Source organism: Anoplopoma fimbria, chromosome 23 (genome assembly GCF_027596085.1).
Source record: "Anoplopoma fimbria isolate UVic2021 breed Golden Eagle Sablefish chromosome 23, Afim_UVic_2022, whole genome shotgun sequence".
In the NCBI taxonomy this organism is placed as follows: domain Eukaryota; kingdom Metazoa; phylum Chordata; class Actinopteri; order Perciformes; family Anoplopomatidae; genus Anoplopoma; species Anoplopoma fimbria.
The window spans coordinates 5231721-5249781 of record NC_072471.1 but is presented as its reverse complement, the minus strand read 5'-3'; the positions used below and the strand labels follow the sequence as shown (position 1 = coordinate 5249781).

Genomic DNA, 18061 nt, shown 5'->3' with positions numbered 1-18061 from the left:
CACAGCACGAGGCAGAGAGCAAAGATCATGATCCTTACTTGAAGAGCGACTGCTTAGCACGCTGTGGTTTTTTCTTCGCAAAAAAGGCAGCAAACTCACTGCCAGTGCTAGCATACGAGAGCTGAGCCGACGGCTCTGTGGCACTGCGGCTGTTCTTCACGTCCAGATACTCCATCAGCAGGACCTAAAAACACAACAGACAGAGCAAAAGGTCAAAAGCCAAATAGCAGAAATCTTTATGGAAGATTGTCCTTCAGCCAGGTCACATGGGGTCAATCTATCCGTGCACACACTAAGTGCATCCTTAATGCTTTTGTGTAAGACATGCATTTGTAAATGTCTGGCTTTTTTTTCGGTCAACAATTTAAAAGGGGAGACAAGAAACACATTTTAGATGACACATAAAAGTATAACGACAATATTTTTGTTACAAAATAATATTCAGCACCTCTAAGTTATTAAAAAGGATTGGGTCACGCTCCAGTAGGTCTAATGGAATATTACAGAGTCACTAGTAATAGGACCAGTGACACATAATGTGCTATTTCAAAAAGCACAATCATAACAGACTGCAAAGCATCAATCTTAACCATCAGTTGACTTAACAGTGTAAAGCCACTCACTGACGCTACCTTAATGTTAGTCTCTCATTTATCACGTTCATAAGCTTCCTGGTATTACACCTTAGATAATGTAACATGGAGTGCTCAAGCTTATTAATGACTTTACAGCTCCCACACAATCATATCCTGTAAGCTCACCCTGCCTGCTCTGTTCACTTATCAACTTATTCATGAGTACTTTCTTTGTGCAGCAGGACTACCTCTATAGGTAAAAAAAATAAAATACCCACATTTACATACATTAACCATAGGATTAGGCTCATTCTTTGTTGAGCTCACTACAAAACATAGCTGTAACCATGAGTCGCTAGTGTTTGGTTCAAACGTTTGGATCATCAGCCTTATTGACACATTTAACCTAACTCTCTATGCAGTGTCACTTTAATTCTCTTTGTATATCTATGTTTTGCTCTGCCTTTCAATTTCATTATTTTGTTTCAAGAGTGTTTTGCTGAATTATTCATCTATTTTCACATCACATTTAATGTCATTTTGCAATTAAAATGGCCTATTTCAGCGAGGATACATATCTACCAGATCAGCTATGGACATTCCTTAGCAGTAGGTTTTGTATTTAGAGTAGACATGTAGTATCACAATATATGACGTAAATACACCGTCTACCAAGCTAATCCTGAAAAACTAAAGAAAACAAAAGAAAATCCAAACTTTGAGACAGAAAAAGGCCCCTGACATGACTGGATCCTTCCCGGCGTAAAAACCTTTGTCGACCTTATTCCTGATCCGTCCGCATGATTCATGGTGAAATCCATCAACGCCTTATCATGCTTCATAAAAATCTTATCAACTTCTAACAATAGCTGAGGACCAGCACATTGAAACCGCGGCCCGACAGAGAAAGTGAACTTCCTCTACTCCATCATCTGTTGCTTTCATTGGCTCTCATTTTTCAAAATCTCTCCGTGCTTCATCATCTCTCATTTCTCACATTTCTATTTTCTTCTCCCTCTTGCTCCGTCTTCCTCGTTTCATCCTCCCCCCTTTTTTCTCTCTCTCTCTCGCCCCTTCTTCATTCCTCTCTCCGTGTGACTACATATGTTCTAAAATAGCCTCCCATATCTAATAGCTTCATAATTTAGCAGGGCCATTTAGCCTGTGTGTGTCTAATTCTGAGGCGCAGTGTGGGTCAGACCAGAATGGGACAGGAGTAATGGCCGAGCAGATGGAGATCCATCCCGACCATAATGATGTAATTAACGCTGTGGAGAGCTCCCCCCATCACGCATGGGAAAGCCGTGCAAGCGCCGATGTTAATTCCAGCGCCCACACACGAACGTCCGTGCAAGTGCACAGCCGTTAAAAAAAATAATACTTTAGAAGGTGTCCTGTATCATATTGAGGATGATCTTTCACAGCTTTCTATGGCTTACTGCAAAAAAAAAAAAGGGTCAATTTTGTTGAAAAGACAGCTAAAATGCATTTATCTGACTTGAAATAGTTGTGATTTAATGTTTAATAAGGTCGATGTCACACTGTCATGATTAAATCTAAATACCCAAGTTCAACATGCACAATATCTTCTACTAAACACATGTAATTACTCTCTAACACGCTGCCCCACATCACAGGCAGCGGTGGAGGCCGTCACACACCCCCCCCCACCAACTGGCAACACCAGGGCCTCCACTTGCCACTGGCCTCATGCAGCAGCTAATCCTATCAGTGTATTAATTACTAATGATGAGCTGATGGAGCGAAACCCCCACTTGCTTGCAAGCGAACGCCCAAGCAGACTTAATGAAATGCCAGCACTGGGCTGATGAAGGGGCTCCGACCCTACTTAAATTGCATTAGCCCAGAGACAGAGTGAACTTTGGAGGCAATTAACTGGACTGCTAGTACAGAGAGAGAGAGAGAGAGGGAGAGGGAGATAGAGGGAGAGAGGGAGAGAGGGATGGGAGGCATAAAGTAACACACGAGGAGAGATAAAGTTTGAGTTGTGGAGAATAGAAAGAGCAAAGGATTATAGGTGTGGAATGAACACTGAACAGACTGCTAAAGAGAAAATGGGAATGGAAAGAGAAAAGGAGGAGAAAAATATGGAAGACAAAGAGAGAACAGAGGTTAAATCATCAGTTATTGCTGATTAAACGCCTCAAAGGGAAGTTAAAAAAGAGGCTCGGTTTACCCACATCTGCAACTAATTCTTGCATGAAACTAGTAGAAAGAAAAAGGTTCTGTTAACGTTGCCTCAAATCTGCCTCTATAAAAAGCAACAAATGATTGTGTTGCAATCCAAACTACTGCAAATATGTGTATATTCTTGTTACAAGTGGATTGGAAAACACTGACTAAATATATCTCAATCTCAGTGTGCAAATTTATTATCAAGAATAACAATTTCAGAAACTTAAGACTTCATCCTTGGTTCTCAAGAAAGTGTCTTATTTCTTACAATTACAAATGCATCACGGCAACTCCTCATTCAATTGAAGTCCCTTCATTCTTGAAATTAATTATCTTTTCAATTCAAGTTCATAACAAGGGAATAAATATGAGCAAACTACCATCTACACATGTCACGTGTAATCTGCAATTATCGGCACTACACTCACCAGCCCGTGTTCAATACAAACAAAGCACAACTAACTGTAGCAGCCTAGTGTCACATGTTCCAATTATAGAAGGCTACAAATAAATAAAAAAATATGAATACAAAGCCACAACCCTATTTAACACAGTGCTTTAGGAGGATACCTACATTAGAAAAATAATTTGCTCAACTGTGCAGCATAGAAATACTTTAAACGTGGAGTTTTGTTGGTTATAATCTTCCATTTAACTTTTATGTAATGTATTAATGTAGTGTAATGGCAATTATATGGACACAACTTCTTGCAAAAGCCTTATTTTTCGATTTTTTACAAAATGAACACGTCTGATAAATGTAAAATAATAAGATATTTGTTCTGTTTGACACAGATGTTATCCCTCCTGGGTATGGTGTATTGTGCTAGTCTGCTATTCACTAATAAAACAATGGAGCAGTCAATCCTTCCTACAACTACTCATATGACCTGCATGTACTCTACCTGTCTCCGTAAAGACAATCTCCCTCTCTTCCTTCCTCCTCCCTCTTTTCCCATCAGGTCAAGCATATGAAATCTCATTAAAAGTGCTATTACTCATGCAACAAGGAGGCCTAGATCCTATTACTGTCACCTGTGTATGACCGCACAGCTCATCAGTGAGGCACACTTACAACAGTGGCAAAGACGTGTTAAAAATAAGGACAACCAAAAAAAATAATAATCAGGAAGTAAAAGAGTTGTATTACTATTAAGGAAAAAATGAAAGAGAGAATCTGACACCAAAAGATGAAATTGGACAGAATGGAAGACGTAATTAGGCGACAATAGGGACATAAAAAAGCCAATAAAAAAGAGTTCGCTCAGTGACAGCCCACATACACACATGATCAAAATAAACAAATTCAATGGTCTACAATATGAATTACAGATGGCCCCCAGAGCTTGGTTCCAAATGGGACCATATCTAATTTAGTGAAAGCCTCAAGCATTGATACGCCTGACGTAACTGGCTCTGATATCAGAGGAAGACAAATGGTAGTGTAGGTAGTTCCAGATGAAAAGCATGTCATGTCTCTTTACATATTTCCTTATTTGTTTGAAAGACTTAGTTTGTTCTGGCCCTTAAAGTATCCCTTTTAGCAACTTCTACAGTGTAGATGGATCCAAAACAGTCTCTCCGTGCTACATTGGTGAAGTAAACTTCCACTGTTACTTTCATTAAAAGGTTACAAAGAGTTGACGGAGAAACAGGCGAGGAGGAAACAAACTGCTTAATTTCCCTAAAAAAAGAAAATATCCATAATTATGGGTGAACCTGTGAAAACAATGGCTGTAAAAAGGTTGGGATGTGCAGATGTGAGACATCAGGGAAATTGCTCTTCACACCGGATACTTAACTTCGAGTGTGCATGTGCATGTTTGGGTGCCTTTGTGTGTTAATGGGCCCACATGCAAAACTCACATCTCTTTCAAGAGCTCCCCTAACAAAGACAATCATCACCACCAACTATTCAATGTAATTCTATCAACCAACCAACCAACCAACCAACCAACCAACCTCCTGCACTTGAATATCTTGGGTCTCGTCCCAAAACTTAAATCAATCCACTGGGCTGAATGCCAACTTCTATTAAGAATAAAAAGGAACAACTAACTTCATGGACGTCTGCCTTCGTAATTCATTATCAGCACTCCCGTTTATTTCTTCCGAACCAAATGTCCTGATCTCACTCTTTGTCACTCTTGCTCAGAGAGAGTGTATTCCCATCCTCCGTTCCATCCATTAGGGCCCTAACAACCAACAAATCAGTGCAATTAAGAGAGCATCACTCAAAGCTTTGCAGGTGAGCACTTGTCATTGAATGAACTCTGCAGTCAATTGGCCAAAATTGAAGAAATAAATATCACTTCCATTTTCTCTTCCCTTCTCTCCATCCTGTGCTTCTTATTAAGTCATCGACAATCTCCACACTTCTCAAGGCTTCATTGAAATCGGCTGTTTTCCCACTTTAAATCCCTTGGCTGGTGTCTTGTCACAAAACATATTGACTGATATCCCTTGCTGCTAGCTTGAAGTTAAAGCCCAGAGTGTCCTTGGACGTCAAAAGAAAGTGTTCTTCATATAGCCGGTATTGATTGTGTTCCAGAAACTTCAATAACCTTCACAAGTTCTGACAGAGCTCCGGCCACGACGGCTTTCCACAGAGCTGAACCTCCGCTAACCAGTGGGGGTTCCCACCTGGAGCGTACCGCATCTAGTCAATCTTTTGAAGGCTATCTTGTTGACGAGGGAGGGAAGATGTGCCTGCGTGTTCGCTGTAACCCATTTCATTCCTCCCTGTGTCCTTGCCGTGTCCCTCAACACGCTTCTTTTTTAACGTGAAAAAATATTTCTTTGTGTATTTACTGCTTGAAACAAAGAGGGGAGAGGGATAAAAGAGGAGTTTGTGGTGTGGAATGTAGTTTCTATGGATACTACCCATTAAGAATATGCAGGATTTTGATCTCTTTTCTATGTGTAGGCAGTGAATATGTTAAAAGGGCAATACGAACTGTATATTTTATCTGAATAGCAAAAAGGAGAACACTGATTAAACATTCATTTACTATTCACTGTAATTGGCTCAAAATATGGGTGAACTTTACCACAATGGTATCCTTTAAGTTCAAAGTCGATTTTCTCTTTGGATGCTAACTGTGACTGTAGCGAATGGCCTTTATCTGCTAACCGTACAGTAAATACACTAAAGCATGTTTTAAGTGCCATTTGAACCCTTTGGGTTTACTTATTTGTCCTCAAATCACCTCCTTGTATCTCAGAGTATGTGAGAATATTAATTGAACGGAGCACAGTTGCATTATTACACGTATCCCTAAAACAATACATGTTGATGATCCGCCAAGATAATAGCGTTTACTGTGCAGGACATAATGTCGTGTACTCTTTTGCAACACATCGTCGTTAAGTGAATCGACAAGTCAAGGAAATGATTGCAAAAACATACATGAGCAGTTGATTAAGTCTCCAGGTCTCCAGTGATTGGATATGGTAAATATATGTGGTGTTTGGGGGGGCGGGGGGTGGAGGAGGAGCTGTGAGACAAGAGACTTCACCATAGAGATGGCCGACTCCACTGCGCTCCAGCGATATGTAAATATGTCAGCGCTTTGGAAGGCAGAATAAATGTGACACATTGATTAAAATGTTGGGCGAGAACAAGGTAGCGATGTCTGTGCTTCATATCTAATTAAAAGAGATCATTGTCTTCTGGCTGCTCTCTGGCAGTTCAATTCGGCTCGTTTTCACTCGGTTGATGAGCCGAGAGAAGGCACTGCATATTTAAGCCACTGGTATATTTATATTTATATATTTTTGTCCTGGTTATTCTATGGCAATGAAAGAATTCATGAGGCAAGTTTAAAAGTTACGGGGGTCGGTCGAAATGATAAAAAAAAATAAAAAAAGAGAGGGAAGGAGGAATGAGATCAGAACCACATAAAAACATGAACAAATATTAGAAGTTTCTGTATTAAACGGATGGAAACAGTGTTAAAGAAATCCTCAAAGCTAAGGAAAAACCACAGCACCAAAGAGGGAAAGGAATTCACTGGTTTGTGCCACCAAGCGTAATCTAAAGCAGAGACAGGTGCCTCCGCGTCAAATTTCATATTTGGAGCCCACATGAAAAAAGCTCAGCCCCTGTTGCACGCTTTCTTATCTCTGTCTACGGTATGAAATGTTAATATACGCAAGTTTCCGGTTCTCTGGTGACGTTTTTTTATGATCTAGAAATCTGTTCTTTCACAAGGCAGAGAGTCGGCATCTATCCATATTTTTCCAAATGCGGGCTCAAAGTTCCTTGTCTGCAGAGAGGAAGCCACTCATTAAAAGTGTGATTTGCACTCTGGTCACACACACCAGCAGCAGACAACCGACACGGCGAGCAGTCACCCAGTCACAAATCCAAGCAGAATGCGCAAATGCCGAGCTAATTAACAAACTCCAACGCCTCAAACTGAACGGCCGACAAGGTCAAGGGGTGATGAGCGTCAGTAGCCAGTGACATTCTGTGGCAAATATACATTAAATAACACTCCCACTGGGTGGTCTTAATGAAGAATTCAAAGAGAGGTTTATGAACTGTGATCTTTTACAAACTATGTCACCCAATTACCTGACAACGTGTTGTGACTTCCATCTCGTTAATGATGCCAAAGAGAAAAACTTGTGGATTTTGTTGCTTGGCACCCAACGTTGTTTTGACAAACATTTACATCGCAGTTAACTTGCCGTGGCTGACAGGCTGTCGGATGCAACGATATTGTATTTGAAGAGGAAAGAGAAGCGCATTAATCATTTATGGATACACACAAAATTCCAGACGTTGTGATTTCTTTTGATATATCGGACTGCTTTGAAGAACAGGATAGTTTCGGATGGAAAAAGGGGAAAAAGGCAATCATGGATAAAAAAAAAAAAGGTACAGAGCAGCAAAAGGCAGGCAGGGCTGCACACTTGGAAATGTAAATTCAATAATGGTGTGAATAATCAATAGATGTACTCGCACACATTCTGCAGAAATCAGAAGATTGTGAAGTAACCTTAAAAACACTCCCTGCAGCATCAATACCCTCTGATTATCATCCGGTCTGCTGTGCTCTGAATGAATACTTCCACACTGAAATGAACAGCAGGAGCATCCCCAGCATTTCTGAACGGGGGATTAGAACCATTACACCGATCCTGACTTTCAAAGCGTGTTTACTTACTCCTCCATTCTAAACCCACTGGGCCTCAGTCACACATTGACGAACGTTTTTCTCTGCCAAGGCCTCATAACCGGGTGCACCCTGTGTTTCTCTCGGCTCCTGCATCTGTCTGCTGGTATGTCATGTGGAAAAGGTCAACTTGGTATCTCCACTTCTCGAAGTGGGAGGAAGAAGAAAAAAAAACACACACACACACACACACACACACACACACACACACACACACACACACACACACACACACACACACACACACACACACACACACACACACACACACACACACACACACACACACACACACACCAAGAGGTTTCTGCACATGTCAAAGATGTGAACTGCAGTGAGTAAGAGGTGCAAGACAGGCGGGGATTGAAACGATTTCACTGTGAAAAGGGGAAACAGAAAGTCTTCTTCTGTTCCGTCACACCAATTATAGACGTCTCGCTTTTAATTTGCATATTCTGAATGCAATAGTGAAGTACTGTTAAGGTAAGTTGCTTTAGAACTTAAGACGTGATGAGGGACTAACAAATATCGTCGGCAAAATTTTGACCAATGATGAGTAAGTGCCTGCCCATTTGAGGGTCTTAGGAGGTGAGATAAGGACTCGGCATCCTATAAAAATTTAACAGAGCTACTCTGGGAGCCGTAGGAATTTAATTTCTCTCATTGCTGATATGTGACTCTCTCAGACAGAGCGGGCTAAACGAAGGGGGTGAAAGGGAGTGTGGGAGTCGTGAGCGAAAAAAGAAAGCAAGATAATGAGATGAAGAAGGAAATTACATGGAGCAGGAAGCTGGTATGCACAAGGTACTGGGAAATTGAGAGACTACAATACAGAGACGGCAGGAATGATGCCGAAGAAGGAAGGAGCAAAGGGGGGAAATGGAGAGCGGGAGAGAGAGAGAGAGAGAGAGAAAAAGACGAAAGAACAAGCAAGAAGAGATGAGAGAAATGGCGAGAGGGAGGGCGGGATGGACGAGGGCCTTTCAAATTGATACAATCGGTCAGGAAATAATAACACGAGTGAGTGAATAAGAAAACCTCATTTCACGTAATGAGTATTCTAATCAAGAGATTACATTATCTCACATCGCAGAGACGGGGGAGAGTGAAGCCCCTGGCAACGGGGTGTTGGCAGTGAGCGCGTGCTGGAGAACGGCTTAATACCTTCTGTGACCACGCTGAGCACATGCCTATGCACAATCACACCCCCGGCAAAACACATGTACTGTACACACCTAAGCACTCGTGTAGTTATGAATCTATGCATGCCAGCTGGGGGGGGGACTACACTTATTGGAAGCAGACAAGGCGGAGTGTGTGAGTTAGAAATAGATAGGCTCTCGATTTAAAATGTCACTAAGCAACAGTTATTCTATCACTTTTGTTTAGTTTTATGATGAGTAAAAACACTGGTCTGTGCAGAGAAAAAAAAAAAAAAAAAACTGACCTTGCCATGCATTACCATGACAACAATCAAAGAATTCAGGAGAAAGTAAAGCGGGAAGCAAATTCTACTGTTCTTTCTCTGAGGGCCCCAAAAAAAAAAAGGTCAAGATCAAAATCTAAATCTTAAAAACATGGTTGTAAAACTATCTTGTATATTAATAAACAGTATATCAAAGTCATGGGTTGGTGAGAAATGCATGTTAAAGTGAAGTACCATATCCTCTAGTCAAATTCAGGCTGGTTAAATTATGGTTATACACGTGAGAAATGCTTCTGAAAATGTGATAAATTAAACATCACACAACTCCCAGTGAGGCAGCACAAGGGAAAACGCTGTTTTCTTGGGTATGAACACACACACACACACACACACACACACACACACACACACACACACACACACACACACACACACACACACACACACACACACACACACACACACACACACACACACACCACACACACACACACACACCATCGGTCAGCTCAACAGCTGCTCGTCCCCTCAGCCAATCAAACAGGAGCAGGGAGCAAGAACCCGGCATAAATACACGGCAATTAAAAGAACCTCAAATTAATCCAAGCAATCAAGCTTCCCCTGTCTTTTTCTCCCGCTACTTCTCGACAACGGATTGAATGCCATCCATCACATCGCTGCCAGTTTCTCAACTGATTAATTTACTAGGAGAGAAGGTGAATTAAATCAATGTTTTAAGACTAAGTGCTGGGTGGGAAATAAATCAATGACAAACAAATCTCCATGGCAGTGGATGAAAAAACAAAAAACTAAATCCTGGGGGTATACCAGCAAGCAAAGGCAAACACAAACAACAAGGTGCAGTGCTACCATATGGCCCTATACTTAAGTAATAAAGTTAAATGAACACTACAAAAGAATAATGGCAAACATCAAAGTAGGCTTGATTCATAGATTATACATGTTTTTGCTCACAGAGATTTAAATCTATTATAATCTTCTGGACAAACTTTGTTTTGTGTGTTTTCTAAACTTTGTGTTATCTAATTTCCCCAAACAGATCACTGACATTTGATTCCCGTTTCATCTTTATAGCTGTTGCTGTTTAACACGTCATGCTTATTTGACATTAATGCTCTTTCTCAATGCTTCAGATACATCAGCTCTCTTCTAGTGCTGCTGCTCATCTCTGACCTGCAGCACTGTCTGGATCTTGGCAGAGACGTCGGCCTGCTCGTAGAGTTTGATGCCCTCTTTGTGGGCCCCGCCCGGGCACTGCACCGCGATGTGCTGCAGCTGGGCCAACACCACGCTGTGGGCCTGGGCCACCGCCTTGAACTTATCGAACAGGAGCTCCAGCAGATCCAGCAGCAGCCTGTAGAGGGAGCCAGAGAGAGCAGAACGATGAGAAAGTGGGGAGTAAAGAAATGAGGAGGAGAGGGAAAGGGGGGGGGGGGGGATTTAGAGAACTGACGTGAAGTAACACTCAATAAAAATGAAACAAAATTGATGTGATACATTTTTTTCGACTCTTTTGGAACACATTTATTTTGTAAGCCAGCGTAACATTCACTTGACAGTTTATTAGTTAGGAAAATACACGACTTCTGCAGTAAATAACTTGGCCTTGGATTTCTGAAAGAAGAAAAACAGAAAAGCCACCAAGGACTTCAGCTTCTGTTTTAATATTAGAAAGAGAGGAAACTTAAGAGCGTGGTTTGACTGCTGGTGCCAGCCAGCACAACAGTTAACAGATTTATTTTTTTCCTCTTATCACAAGCAAAGACTATAAAACGTCTCCTCCTCAGAGTATTGCCAATTTTAAAACAGCTGTGAAATACTGAGGATCATGGTAAACAGCATCCAAATGCCGTTTTTCCCCAAACAGGATTCATAACAACACAGTCCTTGCAGTTGTATTAAACAACCATACATTTAGTTTTACATCTTCACAGCCACCAGAAGGATGTGTACAGATGCATTCTACTAAATGATCACCATATTTACCTACACAATAAGGGTAACTGTAAAACTGCTATGCATGAATCCAACTTTAAAAAAACTATAGCTGCTCTGAAAGAAAAGAAGCAAAATAACAAATAGCTACAGATAATCTTCCCACAAATCACTACTGAGTGCATTTCACATTTACACCAATTAGGGGTGTTTCAGTAACCCGTTTTCGTTCCCATTTTGTATTCAGCACATACTCACAGCTATTTCTTCCTACAGCAATAGGGAGCTAGGCTATAAGAAAAGTAGTGAACTGCACAACCTGGACTCAAATGAACAGCTACGCTCAATAGTTCTAAATGGCTCTGGCTGAAGAAGAGAGCACAGCCAAAACCAAAAAGACCTTCCACTTGATCTGAGTGCTTACGCTGTGGATTGGAAACTCACCGTGGCTTCATCTACACTAATGCTCCGACGCAGACTTTGCTCTTTGCTTTCTGCGCAAGGACAAAGCTTTCAAAGTAAAGAGGGGACACAGGTTAGTTGAGTCTCTATAAGTACCTAGTGCACCCATGATAGTCAGTGCCCACTTTACTTTAGTGGACTTATTCTACAGTTATAAATAAATATAGTCACACTGGTCATTTAGTACTCTCCTCTGGCTTGTGTAATAGGTGGAAACCTTTTTTTTACACTTTTTTCTGAGCGACTACAGCTTAAAAGAGTGTCAGACTTATACACATCTGTCTTTTCTGGGCAGCTGAACCATTCTAACCACAGATCGAACTCAATCTCTCCTGCTGATGAAAGACATTTTATTATTAGCCAGAAGTACAGCTAACCAGAATAAAAGTTTACCGCTCCAAACCGAAAAAGCTGAGGCTGCCAAAAGCAAGTATGCTATCTGTTAAGTACACTCGAAAGCACCTGAGAGCCTTCATTAATACTCTGTCAATACAAATGAATGCAAGTTAAAAGTTTTGTGTAGTGGCCAAGGTTTCCTGGGAAGGTACCCGGATAATGGAGGAGGAAAGACGGATGTGTCACTAGGGGGCATTTTGGTTGGCTGTCTGTCACGACACTGGCAGTAGCGGCAAGTAAATGTTATTAATGGAGAGGAAAGCAGGCACAAATCACTATGAGCTATAACTCAGCCAATGGAAGATGTACGCGAGACAAAGAGAGGAGCTGTGAAAGGCCAACGAGTCTCTCTCTCTCTCTCTCTCTCGCTCTCTCTCTCTCTCATGTGTGTAAACAGATTCCCGGTGAACACAAAATTTCAGAATTTGACAAACGATTCATGGTCATACGCAGAAGTGTACACACACAAAATGTATAGCTCTGACCTTGTCACCACTTCTTTTTGTTTAATTTCTAAGCACACTCCATTAACCCCCCCCCCACCCCCAGCTTACTCCTTACAAAACACACACAGACAGACAGACTCATACACACACATAAAGTGTAGACAGCCTAGTCCTCCTCATTACCTCCCAGTGGAGGCCATCTTAATCCATATTGTCTGGTCTTTGAGGCCTCACTTCTCATTTCCCCCTCAGGATCGAAGCTGACGCACGTTGCTGATGAACAGTCGGGAGAGACAGCAGGGAGCACACACTTCTACGTAAAGTCCCTGACTAACTGACCGGCATAATGTGTGTGTGTGTGTATGTGTGTGTGTGTGTGTGTGTGTGTGTGTGTGTGTTTCACTTTGGGAGAACAACGATCGTGTCCGAATTAGATTATCACTGGGTGTGGTTGTCAGCCTCAGACATGACAGTAAAGAGGGGCCTGCAGAGTGTTTAAAGAACCACTTTTGAAACTTCAAATATGCCAGGTCACCCTGCTGTCAGACACAAATCCACAGAGTAGCAACACATCACGACAAATGTGCCCCTCAGATGTGTCCAAAGACCACTCCACTGAACAGGCAGAAGAAAAACAAATTGTATGAAAGAGACAAGCAATCAATCTTGTGATCAATGTGCTTCTCTTGTTTTTTGTTTTTTGGTCATTCAAGCTTTTCTTCACTTTAAATCAGCTTTCTTTCTGAAGGCATTCGGATTGGATTCAGACTCTCTTAAACACTTAAAGCAAAAGCAAAAAGAAATAAGCCTCTCTTCTTTTTTTTTTTTTGCTCTGCAAAATGAAAAAAAAAGAAAAGGCAGTTCAACAAGACTTCTTTGATGTAAATTAAACTGAACTACTCACAGATCAGTGGTGCATGATAATAACTTTTGCTGCACGGAGTGGGAACCTGTACGGAGTATCTTACTGAAAGTAAAATCTAGTGAAAGGAGTTGAAAATGAAAATGCACTTCATTGTGGCTGATCACAGAGGAAGCAAATGAGAACATAAAGCTCCAAGAGTAAGCCACACACCGCTGTGTGTGCTGTAAAGTGCTTAAGTGTTGCCTGCTAGTCCGCAGTGCTATAAAATATAGCGTGCAATATGCGAGACCATTGTTCCCTACAAGTGGTACATGGGTTGGAGTTTCCATAGCAACAAGCCTTGACTTTAAATTGAAGTGAACATAGGCAGAACTAGGTGTGTATGCATCCAAGAACACACACACACACACACACACACACACACACACACACACACACACACACACACACACACACACACACACACACACACACACACACACACACACACACACACACACACACACACACACACACACCTCTAAGTGTTCGCCTAAATGCGAACCCTCTGACACGAACACGGCGTTAAGCACACACACACACACACACACACACACATACATACATACATACAGGCAGGCAATTTTAAAACAATCTGTAAGGAGTAGAGCTGGCAATGAGCTACAAGGTGGCCTGTTACATTGAGGTCAGATAAGATTCAGCAGGCAGCCGGAGAGGGAAGGCAGACGAGGCCGGGGAGAGAACATCCCTGACAGAAAACAAGACGTTCCTCTTAAATGGTTCAGGATCACTGGACTGAGACCTGTTTCCCAGAGTCTGCTCCCTGTATAAGTCTGCAGGAGCTGATGTGACTGCTTTTTAAAAATGTAGCAGTCCTCTACGGCAGGTGTGAAGTTGTTTGTGTGTGTGCGTGCGTGTGTGTGTGTAGGACCATGACTTGTCTAGGTTTAAGGCAGCAGAGAATCTGTTTTCATGGTCCAAGGCGGGGTGTGCCTCCAGTCCTGGTCTTTACTGTGTTTCACACCTGGTTGACTGTCTGACTATGAACACCCTGGGACTGCATTCACAACATGTTGTCTACTGCATTCACTGTCAGCCGCAAACATACATCGAAGACTTTCTGCATGTTAATTCGTCAAAAACAACTGGTGACCATTCCAAGCTATATTAGTATTTATAAAACAGCTGTATTGTATTAGTAAGAACACCACTGGAGAGGTTGGCCACTGGGGAACTGAGTCTAATTTGAATACATTAACTACAGAAGAATTAGTAAAAGAAAAAGGCTGCATTAATAAAACTCTTGCATGCAGGTGACATATTTATTAAGGTATTTTTCCGTGGTAACAACAGTAGCTACATACTGCTGTTTACACTGATCATTTTTGGGGAAAATTGCTGATTCTACTAACTTTTTATTTTCTTTCTAGCAAGCATTATCATTTTCAAAAATATGACTTTAATCATTCCAAAGAACTGCGTATAGTTAATCTTCGTGGCTATCCACCAACTGTATCTCACATTCCCAATTCATTTATTTTTTATTACCCTCCAGTTTCCTCCAATTTTTCACTGATTTAAATCAACCCTCACTCTTCAGGGAATAAGCCAGCACACTGAGGAAGCCATGATATTTCCACACAGTGCCTTCCTCCTTCAGCATGTGTGTCCTTATCCTGCTCCGTCTCATTACTACTGTACCTTGGCTGGCTCTCCTGGGCCAAGTTTTCTCCTCTCTGGTAAGCATGGTCTGCTATCTGAGTGGTGGACCTCTTGACGATCTGTTTCAGCTCAGGTTCCAGCCGCTCCATTATGGCTTTGATGGTCTCAGGGATTTTCTTCAACTTGGCCAGAGCCTTTACAGAAAGAAAAAAAAAGAAAAATGGGGACGATCGATATAAACACTTCACTTGAAGCAAGGAATGAAATAACAGCACAGAACACACGAGTGGATGTAACAGAGAAGAGGTATGGAAATTCACTATTCACAGTGTGTGTTCTGTTCTTGGTTCTACCTTGATGAGGATGCCCATGAACTCAGCACTGTTCTCCTCTGGATCCACCTCAGGGAGGTCCGCTTGGTTCGAATCCCGCACATCCTGCTGCAGCTCACGCACTGCAGAAAGTATATGAATACACATAGGTTAGGACGTACTGTAAGTGATTGCAAAAATATTCACAGGCATAGGGATTCAATTATTATAAAAATGAGCAGTCTTAAAAACACAATTACAAAAAAAAGAGACTTGAACACTTTTAAACCAACTAAACGTCCATTTTCTTTATGTCTGTTGTTTTGAGCCAATGTGATCAAAGACAAAAGACAATGTTTTTGGAGACAAATCTCAAATGATGCTACATTTTAGAACCCTGGAAGCTTTTGTAACCTCTCCATCAATTTCAAAAACAATTCAGTAAATTTAAACAAAAAGAAAAAAGACACGATCACCTTCTTAATAACACTCTAAAATAATGACAGCTTTAACTACAATAATATACTGCATCTCCCTCTTTTAAACGCACACACCTGCACCTATCCTGTCATCCCCCCCCCCCCGTTCATGCTCTTTCCATCTGACTTAGCCACATTAGCAGCTAAATTGAGAGTGACAGCATGGAATGATGCTGTAATTTCCATTAGACAGGGCCTCCCAATTCCCCATCAAAGCGCGTTAAGAGAGTTAATGTTTATGGCAAGTTAATGGACTTTGGTGGATTTCCGTTTTCCCCCCCCCATTCCAACTGGAGTTTGTGTAATAATTATGACAATTACTAGCTACAAATGAGGTGCTCTAACGCTATTAGACAAAATGGCTGCTGTGTCGTGACCACAGTTGTTAGCATGATGGTGCACAGGCACTTACCACCTGGCACCAGCTCATCGCCAGTGTTCTCTTTGCCTAATGTGGGATACTGTGGTTTAGCTTTTTACCTTTAGGCCAACAGGGTGGGTGAATTGAACGATTATTTATTATGCATTAGTGGTGATTCGAACATTTGATCGTGTTTAAGGTCATGGTGATGGGCTTAGCCGAGTGAAAATGAGAAGTGGTGATACATCACTGGAATCACAGTTGTTCTGTAAGTGATATAAGCCTTCAGTGAAGTATTAGCTTAAGAGACAGAGATAGAGATAGAGAACAACATCAGTTGAATTAAACAACCACTGGATAGAAATAAAAGTGTTTCCCACATCTTAGCTTTTAGGGAAACCACCAGCCAATCATTGGCTAAGATTGAACTTGATTTATCGGGAGGTAGAAGTGAGGTAGTAAAGGCTGCAGCAGCAATAAGCCAATGTGTTTGTGGAGACTGAATGCTACGCACAGGACGGTGTGCGGTTGCGTGGCATCCACAGAGCTGAAAAGAAACTGTGAGTCGCTAACTTCGAACACCAAGAGTGGGTGGTGAAAAAAAGTGCCAGGCTTAATATAAAAACTCAGAAGCACCGAGGGAACACCGCGTTATTGCAGGATTAACTTTTTTTCATTATCTTCTTGTTTGCTTTCCTCTGTTCTCTGCCCGGGAGGAAGGCAGCGCTGACTCTACGCCCCAACAACCAGGAGAGAATTCATACGTTTCTGAATAAAGTTAAAGTCGGCATTATCAGTCGCTGTTAAAGCGCCGGTTACCAGTTTGAGCGTAATGAATGCCGCTCTCCTACTGTGATGACAGAGATGCCGGGTGACTAATGGTACGGATAAGGGGGGGGGAGGGACAAGATAATTATAATGTTAGCAAGGGAAATGTATATTATGATCATAGTTGAAGATGTTATGACATATACTGCAAGGAGCAAAATGATCCGTGTGTGTGTGTGTGTAAAATGATGTGTGTGTACATGCAAAGAGGCATCAATGGTGTGTTTAGTCTTTTGTACTATAGTTCGGATCAGCAGTTTCTGGTGCATTCAATTATACTATGTGTGTTTGTGTGTTTGTGCAGAAATGATGCTAATGACATCATTACCACTGAGGATATCAGCACAGTGAAAGTTAAATCGCAAACTGAAATCCATACACTTTGTTATCCAAAGAGACCAACAACACTGCTCTGTTAATGTGTTTATCTCTGTTGTTCTCCTAATGTATGCAATTTTAATGGAGAACAAACCAAATAGCGTTTTTTTTTTTGTTTTTTTCATGTGACACGCTCTTAAAACTGTTGAATTTACAACAAATATCCCCTCTTGCTCCCCTTTGTAATGTAGGGGAGTATCTAAAGATCTAGGGAACATACCACTGCTGGATCCAGGTGTGCTGAACTGTGATGAGTCCAACAGCTTGCGTGGAGTGGACAGGCTGCTGACATCCAACGCAGGCATTGGAGACGAGTCTTTGGCCGCAGAGCTGTGAAGGGACAATGAATCCAGCGATCCGTACATCATGTTAGTGAATAATCTGCTTTCTGTCTCAGATAAAACATCATATTATGACTGTAGGAGAGGAAAAGGCTCAAATTTACTCCAAAAATCCAGAGTAATAGCTTCTCTCGCACACATATAACAGTTTAGTATGCGCTAATAGCAATGCACCCACTAACCTGGCCTTCTCTTA

At 41.6% G+C, this 18061-nt stretch overlaps 1 protein-coding gene across 1 annotated transcript in view; it reads right to left on the bottom strand.

Annotated features, from left to right (window-relative positions):
- Positions 1 to 18061, bottom strand: part of exoc4 (exocyst complex component 4) — a 112973-nt gene that overhangs the window by 85542 nt on the left and 9370 nt on the right. Inside the window, exons 5-9 of the mRNA XM_054624465.1 lie at positions 17745 to 17854; positions 15521 to 15621; positions 15207 to 15361; positions 10575 to 10755; positions 39 to 184 (exon numbers count right to left, since the gene is read on the bottom strand). Coding sequence (XP_054480440.1) covers positions 39 to 184; positions 10575 to 10755; positions 15207 to 15361; positions 15521 to 15621; positions 17745 to 17854 — 693 coding nt within the window. The remainder of the gene's footprint in view (positions 1 to 38; positions 185 to 10574; positions 10756 to 15206; positions 15362 to 15520; positions 15622 to 17744; positions 17855 to 18061) is intronic.